The following is a 16,513-nucleotide window of genomic DNA, read 5'->3' on the forward strand; positions in this document are numbered from 1 at the left end:
GGAAGCCCTTGAGAGGGGGCGAGGCTGTTCTCAGTGTGGTCTGGGCTGGTGTCTCATCCCAAATCGCCTCTCCTGTACCCAAGGTATTGGGGGCTTTCTTCTGCGCTCCTCCACCCCCATCAGGCCTGATCTCCTCCCCCCACCCCCGCTGCGTATGGGTCGCTCTGAGCCTCCCCCACATTGCAAAGGCTCTTGCCCGGTGCTTGTTCAGCCATCGTGCAGCCTGGGCCCATTTTGGGGGAGCCCCACAGCTGCTGAGTGACTCCTAGGAAAGCGCTGGCCCTCAGCCCTGTCCCGGAGCCTCCCCACACCCAATGCTTTGCTCCTGTCCTGCAGCTTGTCCTGAGTGCAACATGCTCCCGAAAGCCTCAGTGTCTAGAGGGCAGGTGTCCCGCTGGGCAGACGGCCAGAACTGGAAAATCCTGCCCCCCCCCCACCCAACAATCTCCCCTGGACACCTCCCTGATCTTTTTGGTTTGCATTTTCCTCACTGCAACAGGCCCCTTCCCAAAGCCGTTTCTCGAGCCGCCTGACTCTCCCTAAGCAGCTTAGATGCTCCCAGAAACCCAGGCTTGGGTATTGGCCAGGCTTTAGATGTTAAGTCCTAGCGGGTGACCCGCTTCGGGGAGAGTTTTCCCAATGTTGCTGCCCCTTCCCTCTCCTGTTGGCCCCTTCTGGGCCTCTCCTCCCCTACTCCCGGACACTAATCCCACTTTCGGATTACAGGGCCGGTGTGGGAGCCGGCTGAGCGAGTCAGGGTGGGATGAGGTGGGAAACAGGCTGCCCCAAAGGGGACGATGAGTTTGGACAGGACCAGGGGACCCTTTGCTGGCAGCGGGAGCCAGCTGACTGGCTGAGGTGCTCCCTGTTCTCTGCACTGATGCTAGGACAGCGCTGTCTCAGATTTTGTGCCCCCCTTTCCTCCTCATCCCAAAGACAGCTGCTGCGGCTAGTTCAGAGGGCCTGTTTCTCAACTTGCAATGGTGAGCTAGTTATGCCAGTCCCTGGCGCCAGCTAGGCCTGGCTTTCTCTTGGAAGGTGGTGTCACGGAGTCCCCGGGCGATGCTGTGGAAATGCTCCCTGCGAAGCCAGTCAGGACTCTGGGGAAGTCTCCTTTCTGTGAGCAGCCTGTCTGCAGGACACACAGCTCACCCAGCTTTCACTTTCCTGGGTCTGACCTCGGAGCATTCAGCATCCTCTGTCCCTCCATGCGCTTCCCACAGCGAGTCCGCCCAGGCAGGGTCCTGGGGAAGCCAGAGGGTCCTGCCCCCCAACTCCGCAGTCAGACGTGACTCTCAGCCAGCCAGTAAAACAGAGGTTTGTTAGATGACAGGAACATGGTCTAACACAGAGCTTGCAGGTGCAGAGAACCGGACCCCTCAGCTGGGTCCATTTTGGGGAGCAGTGAGCCAGACAACCATGTCTGCCCTTCACTCCATGTCCCAGCCAGCCTCAAACTGAAACTCCCTCCAGCCCCTCCTCCTCTGGGCTTTGTTCCTTTCCTGGGCCAGGAGGTCACCGTCTTCCTTTGTTCTCCAACCCTTTAGCTCTCACCTTGCAGGGGGGAAGGGCCCAGGCCATCAGTTGCCAGGAAACAGGGTGTCGGCCATTCTCTGTGTCCAGACCCCTGCACACACCTGCCCCCTAGGGCTCTGCAGTGATCATACACCCTTATCCCACCCCCTAGATACTTAAGAACTGCATAGGGGAAACTGAGGCACCCCCACAATATTCAGAGGAAACATTAAGAACAGTCCCGCTTCGTCACAGGTGGCACCATGTTTTGTCCTGTATGCCCAGTGTATTCCCCATGGATAGCCATGGCCAGGTGTCCCAGAGTCCCTTTCTCTAAAAGCAATTGTGTGGGTTTAAATCTCCATCCCTGGGGCGTTCATTTTGCTGGCCAAATACACACGCTGTTTTTCGACAGCCTCTCCTGTTTCTCCTGCCGCTGATTCGAGGGTGCAAAGCTGAACATCATTTAATTGTGGGCACAGTGGGGCAGCATTTTAGACTTCCAGGGGCCTGCTGAGTTGAGGGGTGAGCTGGCCACATCCTAGGCCTTCTGCTCCTTCCCCACCCCTCCAGAGAAGCCGATTCCAAGTTAGATGCTAGGGTGGGTCCCTGCTGAGAGAGACAGAATTTGTTTTCTGTTCCCCCTTTCCCCACAACTCTCCTTCTGCCATGGCCTCCTCCTTCCATCTCTCCTCCTCTTCCTGCTGCCCCCCCTTCCCTTCTTGGCTTGTCCTCCCCTTGGTACAGGCCTCCACCCTCTCCTTTCCTACTAATCACCTTTTCCTTCCTCTCCTCCTCTTCCTTGCTGCCATGAAGATACCCAGGTGGCCTACCCTGGAACCAGACTGATTGGGGAACACGGATGTCTGTAGAGAGGGGAATGGTCCATTCCAGCATCTTTGTGTCGCCTTGTGTCTCTGTTTTCAGTGCTCTGGAGTTGTTGCTCGTATAAACAATTTATGCACCCTTAGTGCATGTATTAAACAATTACACTCCTGCAATCCGCCTTCAGGTGCTCCTTATCCATCTGAGACGGTCCCTTTGTCTGCTTCCTGGGCACAAGGCCAACAGACTCATTTTGCAGGAGCCTAAGTGGCAACACAGAAGAACTTTTCCATTCCAGTCTCGGCCTCCACCAGCCAGTGTTGTGAGCATCCCAGCCGTCCTGGGTAAAGGGCCTGCAATGGTGGTAGGGTGCATGGCTGGGAAGCGAATAGGATTCCCTGGGGTGGGGTGGGAGGGGAAGATGATGTGGGAACATACAGAATGTTTCCAACCTGCCTTAGACTGGCCTCTCGCGACGCTGCCCTGCAGCAGTACGGCCCGCCGGGGTTCAAAGCACATCCGCGCTGGGTAGGTTAGCGCTCCTTGTCCTTACCCGCCCTGTGCGCAGAGTGGGGATGGGTGAACCCCAAAGAGGCAGGTGTGTTCACTTCCTACCCTGAAGTATGATCCCCTAACTCAGTATCCCAGCTAGCCGCATCCATGCCTGAGTTGACCCTGTAGAAACTCAGTACCATAGTCGTGAAATGGGGGAAGGGGGATACCATTTCCTGCCTTCACAATAAGCCCGGCATTAGGGACGGCGGGTCTTCCTGTGGGTCTGGAGAGGTTGGCCCTATCTGGCCATTGCGATGGCCTTGGGGATCGGTGCGGTCTGTGGCATTCAGCAGTTTAGTCTCCTGAGGGCTGTAATACTGTGGGGTCTGAAGGGCTCGGGGTGGGGGTAGCTGGGTGGTGGTAGTGGGCTGTGATCTACAGGAGGTCGGACTCAATGATCTGATGGTCCCTTCTGGCCTTGAGCTCTATGTCTCTGGCACGGCAGCTCGTTGCTGGGTGGCTGCAACACCGTGGGCACAGTGTGAGTGTGAGACTTCTCCCCATGTCACAGTCACGGTCTCCCCATCCGACCCCGTGTCTGATCAGCCGGGGCCAATCCCACCTCTCTGGGATCCTTGGCAGATGTCTGCAGGGACGGGGATTGTCCCCAACTTTGGGTTGTGATCAGAAAGTAAAAGGGAGCCCAGAGCATCTCTCAAATCCCATCTCCTTAGGTTAATGAGAAGCTCAAATCTTTGCACGGAGCTGACCGAGCTGAGTGATTTCTGCATTCTTGTCTGCATCATGCCTCATTACTCATGTAATTGCTTGTGAAATTCTGATTGTATAATCTCGATTGCTGATGCATCGAGCAGAAAGGATCCAGCATCAGCCTCTTAGACAAATCTTCTTTTGCCTTTTAAACTGCTCATATATGATAGGGAGGCCTATTGTCCTGCCCCCCGGCCCCGCCAGGCAATTTGGTGTCCTCCAAGTCCTGATTTGGGGAAAGGGTCATGAGATAACATGGTCTTGTGATGTGCCGGTGGAGGGTCATGTCGTGATGGGCACCTCTCTGTTGTGACTCACATGTTTGTCCCGACAGAGGAATAGTTAAGTTGGCAGCTTTCTGTGGAAACTGCCAAGAGAGGGTAACCAAAGACCCAGCTGGGACTTGTATGGGGGCTCTTAAAAAGGACATTCATTCTCCTGCTGCGTTTCTAACTTGGTCTTTGCTACTAGGCTGCACACACCACTGGGTAGGTGCTGGAGGGACTGTGCCGGAACCCATGGGGAATTAGGGGCTTCCAGAGGCAAAGATCCCTCCGGCTGCTTCCTGCTTCCTCCGGTTTGTCCTGCTTCTGGACTTGACTCCCACATGCTGAAAGAGTTAATTGCATAAATGCTGCATGGAAAGGAAGGGGTTTTGTTGTTAATTCACAGGGAGAAAGATTGTCTGTGGCCCTAAGCCTTGCAATTTTTGGAAAGGTCTTGGGGGCTTGTGTGTGTTTGTGTTTATGCACGTGTGCGTGCAGTGGAAAGCTTTAAGATCTCTCCGTTTGGGTCACAGTGTAACTAATGAGCTGTTAACTCACAGGGTAACTAACAAGCTCTAGAGCCCATATATTTAAGTGCAAAGCTTCCAGGGGCAAAGACCGCAGCTGGGTTTGTCTCTGCTGTTATCCCCTTGCCTGGGATGTGTGTGTCCACACTGGAAGCTCCAATCTGTCTTGGTGCAACACCCTGCAAGAAGCTCGTTGCAGCCCAGGCGTGATCACACTCGTTGCAAACCTGAGACGCTAACTTTCTGGGCTGGGACCAGGGGCTGCCGATCAGACTCCCCGTTCTCGCTGCGCCAGGCTGTGTGCCGGTCACGTGACACTGCAGGCCAGGCCGAGTCCCGGCACGTCACCTCACCTCACGCACCCCAGAACTCTGATGCTGGAGCGGTGACTTGCTCCGGCCACTTGGCACCATCCTGCACCACTGCTCCGTCGGTGACACGTTTGCACAAGCACGTTGGCGTTTGCTTTCCAGCACCTGAATCTCGGGGAGGCAGAACCACACCTGTCATCACTACTGCTATCTTCAACAGCACCCCGAGCCCCTGGAATGGGAGAGCGATGTTCTGTGCTGTCGGGACAAAGTGTGTCCCTAGTGAAAGGGTGAGGCTGGAGTCCCAGCCCCGTGTGTGTGCGTTGGCATCACGCTTGGCACCTTTGAAAACCAAGCCCGGAGCCCTTGATTAGTTCAGCCTGTAATGACAGTTCAATGGAGGAGGCCAGGCAAAGGGGAGGTTCTCGATAAGTGTGTGTGTAGAGATGTACCTGCTTTAAGTCGCGTGTTAATGTTGTGGGCTGGGAAGAGACCCCAGGAGATAAAGTGTCAGTCACAATCCCAGCGACATGCCAAGCCAGGCTGCCAGGGGGTATGTTGACCTCCCGAGGACTCACCCTCACACCGGTGCGGGCATGAAGTGCTCCCCAGCGGTTAGAGCAGGGGACTTGTGTGCTCAGAACGCTTGGACTCCATTCCCCATCCTGCCACAGAGGCGTGGTGTGACCTTGGGCAAGTGGCTTTCCAGCTCGGTGCCTCAGTTTCCCTGTCAGTGAAAATGGGGGTGGTGATACTGATACTGGGGAGCTTAACGTTCCCGAGCACCAGCAGGGAAATGCCAAGCGTGAGTAGCATGATGACCTCGGACCCCAGCCAACCCCCAGCGCTGGGGGCTCTCAGCCCTCTGACGCCTGCAGAAGGAGCCTGATTCCACCCAAACTCCACCAGCTCCTCACAGCCCCTTCCCTCATCCCCTGCGGGATCCTGGCCGCTGCCCTGTTTGCTTTGGTTTCTTCGCCGTCAGCAGCCAGGTGTCTCCGCTTTCAACATGCAGCAGTTGCAAGGAGGGGAATCATCCCCCACTCTAACCCCAATGTTTATGGTTTAAACTTGCCCAGCTGTTTTCTTCTCTTTTTAGAGCTTCTTTGGCGGGTTTCAGCCACCGTGAGGCCAGGCTGGGTTTCATGTTCTGCTGACAGGCTGGGAAAGTGGGGATTCAAGGCGCTGCCGTTCTTCCTTTGACCTTTGCAGGAGCTCAGAGCAGTTCTGCCAAAAAAAAAAAAAAAAACAACCCAGCCCCCCAGTAAGGCAGAGGGGGTGGGGTTATAATCCTGGAACTGGGGTCTTGGGCAATGTGGGGCTTATTTGCATTTAGACACCGGTGAGAACCCCTAGAGCAGGCTCGATTTACACCAGTGAAGATTTATGCTGGTTTCGAACCCAGATAAGTTGCCCCTGTGCAAATCACACTGTGCTGTACAAAGCGCATCGAGTTAGGGGTTTGCTTTGGGGGAGGCACCCCAGCGGCTCTCATCCCAGCATGGATATGGCTTCAATAAAGAGGAAAGCGTGCCCCTCTGCCCAATGCGCCCCTCCTTGTAGCTCAAGTCGAGGCAGCTCCCCTAAGGTTGGGTTTATGGCGATGGTGATTTTGCTGCAAGTCCGGAAGAGCCAGGGGAAAGATTGATGCTCGAACACTGACGGGCCGGGCAGGCGTTTCCCAGGAATTTTGGGAGGAGGGCTCTGCCAGGAAGGTCCTGGGGCCGGTTTTGTTCAATATCTTCATAAATGATCTGGAGGATGGTGTGGATTGCACTCTCAGCAAATTTGCGGATGATACTAAACTAGGAGGAGTGGTAGATACGCTGGAGGGGAGGGATAGGATACAGAAGGACCTAGACAAATTGGAGGATTGGGCCAAAAGAAATCTGATGAGGTTCAATAAGGATAAGTGCAGGGTCCTGCACTTAGGACGGAAGAACCCAATGCACAGCTACAGACTAGGGACCAAATGGCTAGGCAGCAGTTCTGCGGAAAAGGACCTAGGGGTGACAGTGGACGAGAAGCTGGATATGAGTCAGCAGTGTGCCCTTGTTGCCAAGAAGGCCAATGGCATTTTGGGATGTATAAGTAGGGGCATAGCGAGCAGATCGAGGGACGTGATCGTTCCCCTCTATTCGACATTGGTGAGGCCTCATCTGGAGTACTGTGTCCAGTTTTGGGCCCCACACTTCAAGAAGGATGTGGATAAATTGGAGAGAGTCCAGCGAAGGGCAACAAAAATGATTAGGGGACTGGAACACATGAGTTATGAGGAGAGGCTGAGGGAGCTGGGATTGTTTAGCCTGCAGAAGAGAAGAATGAGCGGGGATTTGATAGCTGCTTTCAACTACCTGAAAGGGGGTTCCAAAGAGGATGGCTCTAGACTGTTCTCAATGGTAGCAGATGACAGAACGAGGAGTAATGGTCTCAAGTTGCAGTGGGGGAGGTTTAGGTTGGATATTAGGAAAAACTTTTTCACTAGGAGGGTGGTGAAACACTGGAATGCGTTACCTAGGGAGGTGGTAGAATCTCCTTCCTTAGAGGTTTTTAAGGTCAGGCTTGACAAAGCCCTGGCTGGGATGATTTAACTGGGAATTGGTCCTGCTTCGAGCAGGGGGTTGGACTAGATGACCTTCTGGGGTCCCTTCCAACCCTGATATTCTACGATTCTATGATTCTAAGGAGTTGTGAATGGACCAACCAGCAGGGGTTTGGAACCTGAATCTCCAGCATCTCCTTGCTTCCACCTTCTCGTGGGCAAAGCTCAGCACCGCCTGGCTCGAGGAGACGTACCCGCGCCAGCTTGCTGAAAGCGTAGCGTAGCGGGAGGGGCTCGCCTCCCAGGTACGTACCTAGCATTCCCAGCCACCCGCCCCCACTTCCCGGGGTCTGCTTTTCTCTGCCCTCACCCCCAGCTGGTACAAACCTACCCCCTCTGGCTAGGCAGAAGTAAGCATCTGGCCAAGGGTGTTGTAGCTGGCCGGGGGACCTGGCTTGAGTGCCCACCGCTGGCATCCGTGCCGCCGAGGCAGCGGAGCAGGGCACGCTGAAGGAACAGATCCCCCTTGTTTTTTCCTAGAGCCGAGCATGCTGAAGGAAACGCCTGGATTTGGTTTCAGGCCCCAGAGACTCCTTACAGCTGATTCGGCTTTAATGCCCCAAGTCAGCAGCAAACAGAGAAGAGAAACGCGACAGAGACTCAATGTCAGCGAGGGAACAGCGCGCCCTCCCAGCATAGGGGCTGAGACCGAATCCCCCCCGGCGCTATCTTTAGCAGACTGATTGATTCGCCTGGGCGGGTTTTTATTTTGTCAGGGAAGCTGGTTTTGGAGCCGGTTCAGCCAAAGTTGGGGAAAGAGCCTGTGTAGGTTGAGGGGCCCCCAAATGACCCCACAGGGCGAGTGCTGAGCCCCGTGGGCCATGCCGAGAGCGTCTGGTTTCCATTACTGTTATGATAAATTTGTTGTCCGGCTTGCAGTAGCATCCAGAGACGGTGCACCAGACCATCCCGTGCTCGGAGCTGCACGTCCCACACAGAGGGATGCTCCCTGCCCCAGAGAGTGTGCGGTTTGCAGCGTTCCACTGTTTCCATTCCCAGGCTGCCCTCCGGAGCCTCCCCTGTGTTTGGTGGCCCAGGGCGGGGCGCAGCGCTGTGTGGATAGTGCCGGGATCCCAGCAGAGCTCATGGGAAGAACCAGTGTGGCCCTGTTTTGGGGACTACGGGACCCAGCCCTTCAAGGGGATCGCGGGGGCAGTGTGAGAAAACAAGACCCGTTGTGCCGATGGAGGGTTAGGGGGGTCATTGCCCTTCCATGTCCCTTCCGCAGGGCTTCACTCCACGCGTGGTCAGTTGCACGCGGGGCCCGGGTCTCCTACAGATGGGCTGGGACACCAAGTGAGTTCTCGGCAGGGCTTTAAGTTTTCCTTCTTCTGGAGCCAGTATAGAAGGATCAAGTGTAATGAGGCCACCAGGGAAAGATGGACACCTTGTCCGGAGCAACGCTGGCACCAGATCCACAGCGGGTGTGAACCCAATGCAGCTCTCTCGGCGTCAGCGGAGTTCAGCGGATTTACACCAGCTGGGGATCTGGCTCTGGGGAATTTTGGCCAGGGCAAGGGAGGGAAGAAAAACGTCCAACTCCCACAATACGGCTCCTGTCACTTCTGTGCTTCGCACACTCGAGTCTCCAGGGCGGCACGCTGCCCGCTCCAAGACAAGCTGGCGGGGAGGGAGGGGGAGCTTGCTCAACCGCCAGGCCAGCTCCTGCAGATTGATGGCCCTTTGTATGTGGTCACGTGAGCCAGCGGCACGAGCCTTCCACTTTCCATATTTAGAATCGCTGGATCAGGGGAAAAAATGTATTTTTGGAGAGTTCCATTTGCTACGTCTCCAGATTCTGGGCTTTTTTTTCCTTCTTTCTTCTTTCTTTTAAATGTGCCAAAGCCCCTTTTGTTTTAACGGGGCCCAGGACTCACCCGGCGAATGGACTCGAAGCAACCGTGAGTGCTTCTGTGCTTGCGCTTTGGCAGGCCCCATTGCGATTGAGTCTCTGGTGTTCTCAGGGACGGCTGGTTCCCTGTTCCCCACCCCTTTCGCTTGCAACGGAAGGCCCTTGCCTAGGAAGCAGCGTGTGTGTATTTAAAGAGCCATGCAAAACATTCGCTCCAGCTTTTGTGCTGGGTTTCCCAGCTCTTCCCCTGGTTTAACTACTGCCAACGTTTGCATGGGAATGTGGAGCAGCAGCCTCATAACTAGCCTGTAGGAAACAATCTTGCACCAGCGTGGCCTAGGTTAGATCCCCTTGATGCATCTCTTCTTGACTGTTCTTGCAGTTCAGCCTTTCTCTAGCGCGCCACCCGCAGGCGGAGAGGAGAGCTGGTCCTCGCCGGCGGGAATGTCCCGTCCTTGGTCCGTCTGAGGCAGTGCGGGAGAAGGGGCATGGATTGTGTGTTGGCTTCTCTTCCAAGAGAGACCAATACAAAGAGACTGGTGCTACTTTGCCTCAGTACCATTAGCCCCAGATGGGGAAACTGAGATTCAGGGAGGTGAGTCTCCCAAGGTCCCTGCCAGAGCTGGGACTAGAACCCATGTCTCCATCAGGTGTCTGGCAGTGCTCTATCCGCTAGGCCACACTGCCATTAGAAGGGCTATTGCTGGGCTGCTGGGTGTCCTCCCATCAGGCTGGGCAGGCAGGGTGGGAGTGTGGGTGGAGTCTAGGCCTCTCCCCGCCAGCGTGTGAGGCAGGGGGCTGGGAGAAGTGAGCTGCCCCAGGGAGAGCATGGGCATTGCCAGCATCCCCTAGAGAGCTAGAGGACTCGGGGAGCAGCGGATTATGCTCGTTCGCCGCAGTTCAGCCCCTGCTCTGCTGTTCTGTTAGCACAGCCGCCTCGGAGCAGATTGCAAGGGCCAGGCTAGCCCTCAGCAGGATCCACCTGCCTTCGGTGTTTATCTCCTTCTCCAGCTCGCTCGCTCTCTCTTCACCCAACCGTTTATTCTGGAAGTGATCCGAGGCGGCCGACTTCAGACTCGGGGAGCCCCGGGGCGAGGTTTGGTTCCTGGCAGTGCTCCAAGCGGACTGGAAAAGGTGTATTGGGGCGGAAGCCCCAAGCCGGCAGCCTAATCTAACCCCCTGCCAGAGCCGGCTCAGTGCGATCTCTCTCGAAACCTGCTGCTTGACTCACTCCAATAACAGTAACCCGGATTCACAAAGCCCGTCCTTTAACCCGTCTTTCCCAGAGAGGAAATGCCCGCAGGGCTCCTGGCAGCCCCTTGGCTCTTATAGGGCCAGTCCTCTCACCTTCCTGCCCTTAGGGAAAAGTCCACAGCTGCTGAATCGAAAACGCCCCCCTTTCTATCAGCGTGTTGGCCTTTGTAGGGACTCTCCTCGAGAATCCCACCCTGGCGGCAAGATTCCATGTGGGGGGGCTAACGGCCCCCACAGAGAGACTCTCCTTCTCTCTTGGCTTCTGCAGGCAATCAGCTACTTTCTAGGGACACCCATGTGGTGTCATGCCTAACACGGACTTTTCCATAAGGGGGAGAGGAAACCCAACCAAACCCAAACGCTTTAGGGGGAGATTCCCATGAGCCCTCTGCTCTGCTCTGCTCACGACGAAGCCAACAGGAGTTAAACACATCGGGAAATTTCACCAGGCAGGTGAACGCAGAAAGATTCTTTCCGTCTCTGCCACTCCTTTGTACCATCACAGGCATCTTGACTCCCAGATGCTCATTGGAGAAGGGGTGGAAGAAGGGTCTGGCTGCCCTTCCCCTATTTTTCCTAACACAGTCCTGATGCCCATGGGGCGCAAGTCCCCTAACTTGCCCTTTTCTCTGCATGCTTGAAACCCCGGTTGGTTGGTTGATTTGCAGGCACTGCTGGCGTTTACCCATAACGAGCCAACAGTCGAATGGCTACGGCGCACGCGAACGCTGGCTACGCTGGCCAGATCGGCAGCACAAAGTCAGCTCCTGGCTCGGCCGGCTGGCCAGCGCGGGGGCAGAGGCTCAAGATGTGGAGGTGGGAGGAGTCATTCTTCCTGCCTGCGCTGACTCTCCCATGGGGAATTCTGTCCTCACCTGAAATGCCCCCATCCTCCTGCGCGGGAGGAGACTGCTGCTCACGAAGGAAGTGGTTGGAGGCCAGGCCTGCTCTCAGGACTCCTGGGTTCCGTTGCCAGCTCCGCAGCTGACTTCGCCCTGGTGACCCTGGGCGTGCGGCTCGATCTCCCTGTGCCTAGGTCTGTGAAACTCACCTGGGGTGAGATGGCACTTTGAAATCCGCCATGGATTCTATCCACACACTCCTGCAAACCTGGGCATGCCCCAGACTCCCCTCTCTGCTTCCCCCTGCCCTGACCCCCCAGGAAATGGGGGGGTTGCACTGCCCAGTAATGCTGTGTAGTGCAGTGTCTTACACACATACTCAGGCAAGCCTGTCTTTGTCCCAGACTGTAGGACGGAGGAGAATCCCAGGGTTGTGGTAACTCCTCTCTGCCCACGTGGCCGCCCCCTCGCACCCTGTCTTCCTCTCTGCTGCCTTCTCGGTTCGCCCTCTTCCCCTGGCACACTCTCTCGTTTGCCCAGGAATGGCATGAGAAGCAAGTTGCCACCGTGCAGGCGGGTTCCTGGGGCCCTCCCCTGGGGGACGCCGGAACGTCTCTCTTGTGATTAAATATTTAACGTACTGGCCCAACTCCGACAGTTTTCCAAAGCCGGAATATTATTGGCTGGTTTCATTTTTTGGTTGGCGCTCAGCGCTTTCCTCGGCCGCCATTTGGGGTAATGACTGAGGGCGGGGTAGGCAACCTGCGGCATGCGTGCCAAAGGTGGCAGCAAGCTGATATTCAGTAGTACTCACGCTGCCTGGGTCCTGGCCACCGGTCCGGGGGCTCCACATTTTAATTGAATTTTAAATGAAGCTTCTTAAACATTTTAAAAACCTTGTTTACGTACAACAATAGCTTAGTTATATATTATAGACTTATAGAAAGAGACCTTCTAAAAACGTTAAAAAGTACGACTGGCACGTGCAACCTTAAATTAGGGTGAATAAATGGAGGACGTGTGGCACCTTAGAGACTAACCAATTTATTTGAGCCTAAGTTTTCCTGAGCGACAGCTCACTTCATCGGATGCATTCAGTCTCGGCACACCACTTCTGAAAGGTGGCTGACCCCTGACTTAGGGATTCCCCAGGCTGTTTAGTGTTAGTCTGCTCAGTGAGTGTGGGACTGAGACCCCGGAGACCCAGGGTGAGCGACTGCAGGGCAAATGCAGCTTCAGGAAGTTAAAAAGATGTGGGATTTGTCTTTGTGTTAAACGTAAACTACTTTGGAGAACTTTTAGTTTACAGCTAGTGGTGTCTAGGGGTATGGCAAGAGACTCCGGACTCCTGGGTTCTTTCCCCAGGTTTGGGATGGGAATGTGGTCTAGGGGTAAGAGAAAGGGACTGGGAGGTGAGACTCCTGTGTTCTTTCCCCAGCTCGGGGGAGGGAGTTTTGTCTCGGGGTTAGCGCAGGGAACTGGGAGTCAGGACTGCTCAGTTCTGTTGTGTGCTCTGGATCCATTGTGTGAAGTCCTTTCCCCGCCCATGCCTTGGCCTTTCTGTAAAACCAGGATCATGTTTATCCGCAGTGCAGGGCAGTTTGTGAAGCTTAATTAATGTTCATAAAGCACCCCTCCCCCCACCCCCGACAGTGCTCTAGAAAATGCAAAGCATGATTCCAGTGGAAAGATGCTACGCTTTCAATCAGTGAAAGGGAGGGACACCCCAGCTCCGTCCCCTATTCCCCCCACCCTCCCGGCTAAAGTTCTCTCCCTCGCTCTTGGGACAGTGTGTGTCTCGGTAGCCCCATGGGGGAAGGAGTCCTAGAAAGGCAAATCGAGATCTAAGGGGCAGCTGAAGGCTGCCACCGGGCTGGGACTCCACATTTAGGATGAAAAGGCCCCCAGGCCCCAGTGTTTAAGGGCTGAGCTTCTCCTTGCGTAACGCTCAGGATGTATGGAGCTCTGGTCCCCACAACGGGGAAAGGGAAAGCAGAAATGCTGGGACTGCACAATGGCGAGCTCGAGCATTTCACGGGCTTATGCTGCCTTCCCAGCCCTGGTTTTGCTCGTGCTCATAGGCCACACCTAGAGCTGATGGAAACAGGGGCCTCCTCCCTTTGGCAGAGCTGCGGCTGCTTACATCTGCTCTGAGCGTGGCCCTGAATCACTGTTTGGAAACCAGATTTCCCCCCCACCCCAAACACAACCCCCCGTGTCCCATGGTAATAGGTGTATTGTAAGATATGCATCGGACTGTCCGCTGCAGTCTGACGGGGGTGGAAGAGTTGACCAGGGAGGTCTAGACGGGGCGGCTGGTCTGACATGTTCTGAAGGGGGAAATCCAGGCTGAATCCAGTTTACAAATGTCCTGGCAGAGAGAGCTGCCGGGTGCAGTGTCCCAAAGGCAATGATGGAAAATTCCCCCCCCCCCCCCCCCCCGCACCTTTCGAGACCCTGTAGCCTGGAGAATGCGTTGCGGGGAATGATTCTGGGCTAGCCCCGAGGAAGGACTACGGGAGTGAATGGGCCTTTCCCACTTCTGTCTTCATTAGGTCCTTGCTCTCCTGGGCTAGGCCCAGGGCATGTTTCAGATTGGAAAAGGAAGCCACAGTTGAGTTACCCGAGAACAGAACATCTGGAGCATGTCTCGGCACCTCATGCCCCACCCAGGTTCCTCGGAAGAGGCCGAACTGAATCTCTTCATGTTCCCTTGATTTGAGCTCTGGCTCCATACCTGAGCAGCACCCCGCACCCCCGGCCTGGGTCCCTCCATCCATCTGCTGTAGCTTTCGGAAGCAGCCTCCTGTTTTCCCCCTGCAGCCCGCTAGCTCCCCTGTTCTCTGCTGCCATCTCGGGGCCACATGTGTCCCCTGCAGGTCAATCCGGTTTGTTAAAGTTTTGCTGGGGAAACCTGTCTCGTACGATGATGATTTTATTCTTTGCACTGACGTAGTGTCAAGCATGGACCATGCTCAGGCCTGCACAAACACAGAGCGAAAGACAGTCCCGGCCCCAGACAGCTTCCAATCACGGTATCTTGTCGAAGGATAGTAAAACCTTGCGGCTCAGAATAGCGTTTGGGGTTGAAATTCCCTCCTCCTTCCTCACGCCCTGTAGAACGAAAGAAGTGAAGCCTTTAACCCTTCTGAGCCAGTATTCACACGCCCCCCCAGCACCCAAATCACCTACAGCACCTGTCCCTTGCTGTTATCCCTCAGCACCTTCCCCTTGAGTGGGGAAGCTGCTGTTTATATGGACAGCTTTGGTAGCTTGCCCTTGAGGTCCTTATTCCAGCCCTGGTCATGCATGCCTTTGGCGGGCGCCTTACTGTGGGTGCGAAGGTAGAATGATGCTGCCATGTGCTGGAGCTGGAGCAAGCCAGGCCAGGGGTCAGGTCTCTCGATCCCTGGGGTCCTGAGCAGGGCTCCTGGCAGGAAGAAACACTGTGTAGGTTCTGAACTGGAATCGAGATGTCGGATTACACCCCACTGATTTTGCCCGTGCTCAGCTCCAGAAGCCGTGCTGTTGGCAGGCAAAGACCCTGCCAGTCTTACGCAGGTGCTGCTACGTGCTAGTGATTTCATTAAGCCTCTGCCATCCTGGGTCTAATTCGGGACGAGCTCCCCACACGCTCCTGGTCTTGCAGGTGTTACCAAAGTCTGGCTGGACGATGCAGCTGGTTCTGGCATACTTGGTACCGGCTGGGCATTTGGGATAGCTGGTCCCCATGTGGGACTCGTGATTAGGCAGGGTGTCTGGGCTGTTTGCATCTGCCTGAAATGCCAGAATGCCCTCCCTCTCCCGCAGCAGTATCCAGTCGCCCCAGAATGAATGCAGAGCAGGGTAAGGTCTGGGCATGGCTGCATCCCAGCTGATCCTGGGAAGCTGGCAGCGATGGTAGGCACCAGGGGCTGGAATGGACTGTGTCTCACCCATCCAGATGGGCTCACGGCACCTGCTGTACCGCCAGACTGCTGGATCGATGCCTGCTAATCTGCTCCAATCATTTGTTTTTTCAGATTCCTCCTAGTCTTCAGTTGTTTGGTGCTGTCCGTGTTCTCCACCATCCCAGAGCATCAGAAACTAGCCAACCAATGTCTGTTCATCCTGGTAAGGAGGGGACTTTATAAACCTCTCTAGTCTTATCTCCTAACGAGTCGTGTATTCCCAGTTTTCACACCAGGGCTGTAGCCATGATGCCCTAGGGAATTCTTTCATCTCTCATTAGGAGTGGATGTGAACTGAGGCTAGCGTCAGCATACAGGAGGGGAACATAGGTCTCTCCTACACGCAGCGATTGCACCAGTTTAGCTCCAGGGGTGATATAAAATCTGTGCAACTTTGCATGTGGACGCTCTTACCAGATCAGTTTTAACCTGGCTTTCCTTCCTGGTGTAACTTGCACAGGTGAATTACAAGTGACCTGGTTTGCCCAAGATCTGTGGCACAACTGAGGCTCGAACCCACTCTGCAGCCTCCTCCATTAGGCCAATCTGCCACGGCTCTCATTGCTGCGAGAGGTTTGCAGGAGTGATTCACTGTTGCAATAAATGCAAAAGCAGCGCAGCGGAGCTGCACAATCTTCTGGAGGATTTTTAAATGGAGATGCTCCAGTGGAATGTGTCTGGGAAGCCTATAGCCAAATGTATGGACATGCAAAAAAAAAACAACTGGAAAGGGAGGGGGAAAGAAACCTAAAAAAAGCAACTTTCCCCCGAACTGTCAGAAACAGCTGACACTGGATTTCTCCCGACTGTGATGGAGACTAAATTAGGAAGGTCCTTGTGACTTTCTCGCTAGTAAGCAAAATAGGGGCTGGAGCGTACAAAAGGTAGGAGGCAAAGCAGTACAATGCTGACAGTGGAAGAAAATTACCCACATATATTTAAGCTGGGCACATGCAGGAGTAGCAGGGCGGCTCCGAAAAGCTCCGCAGTTGAGGGCTCCCGGCTCATCTCCTTGACTTTCCCGGTGAACAGGGAGGCGTGAAGCCGTTTGCTTAGCTGCTCAGCATTGAAGCTCTGGTTTCCTAAGGACCTAAGCCAAAACCCAGTGAAGTCCATGGGAATCGTTGCATTGATTGGCGTGGGTTTGAGGTTGGGCCCTGGTAAGGAGGGGACTTCATAAGCCCCTCTATTCTTATCTCCTAGCTAGCCGTGGTGCTCCCAGTTTCCCCCTCTTCTCACACCTGGGCTATAGCCACAGTGGCTTAGGGAATTCTTTCATGTCCCATTCGCACGCTTCCTCCGA

At 55.1% G+C, this 16,513-nt stretch overlaps 1 protein-coding gene across 1 annotated transcript in view; it reads left to right on the top strand.

Moving 5' to 3' along the window:
* Positions 1 to 16,513, top strand: part of KCNQ4 (potassium voltage-gated channel subfamily Q member 4) — a 79,492-nt gene that overhangs the window by 30,294 nt on the left and 32,685 nt on the right. Inside the window, exon 2 of the mRNA XM_084609719.1 lies at positions 15,283 to 15,373. Within this exon, the coding sequence (XP_084465845.1) occupies positions 15,283 to 15,373 (91 nt within the window). The remainder of the gene's footprint in view (positions 1 to 15,282; positions 15,374 to 16,513) is intronic.

The sequence above is a fragment of the Lepidochelys olivacea genome, assembly GCF_965140295.1.
Source record: "Lepidochelys olivacea isolate rLepOli2 genome assembly, chromosome: 19".
Lineage (NCBI taxonomy): Eukaryota > Metazoa > Chordata > Testudines > Cheloniidae > Lepidochelys > Lepidochelys olivacea.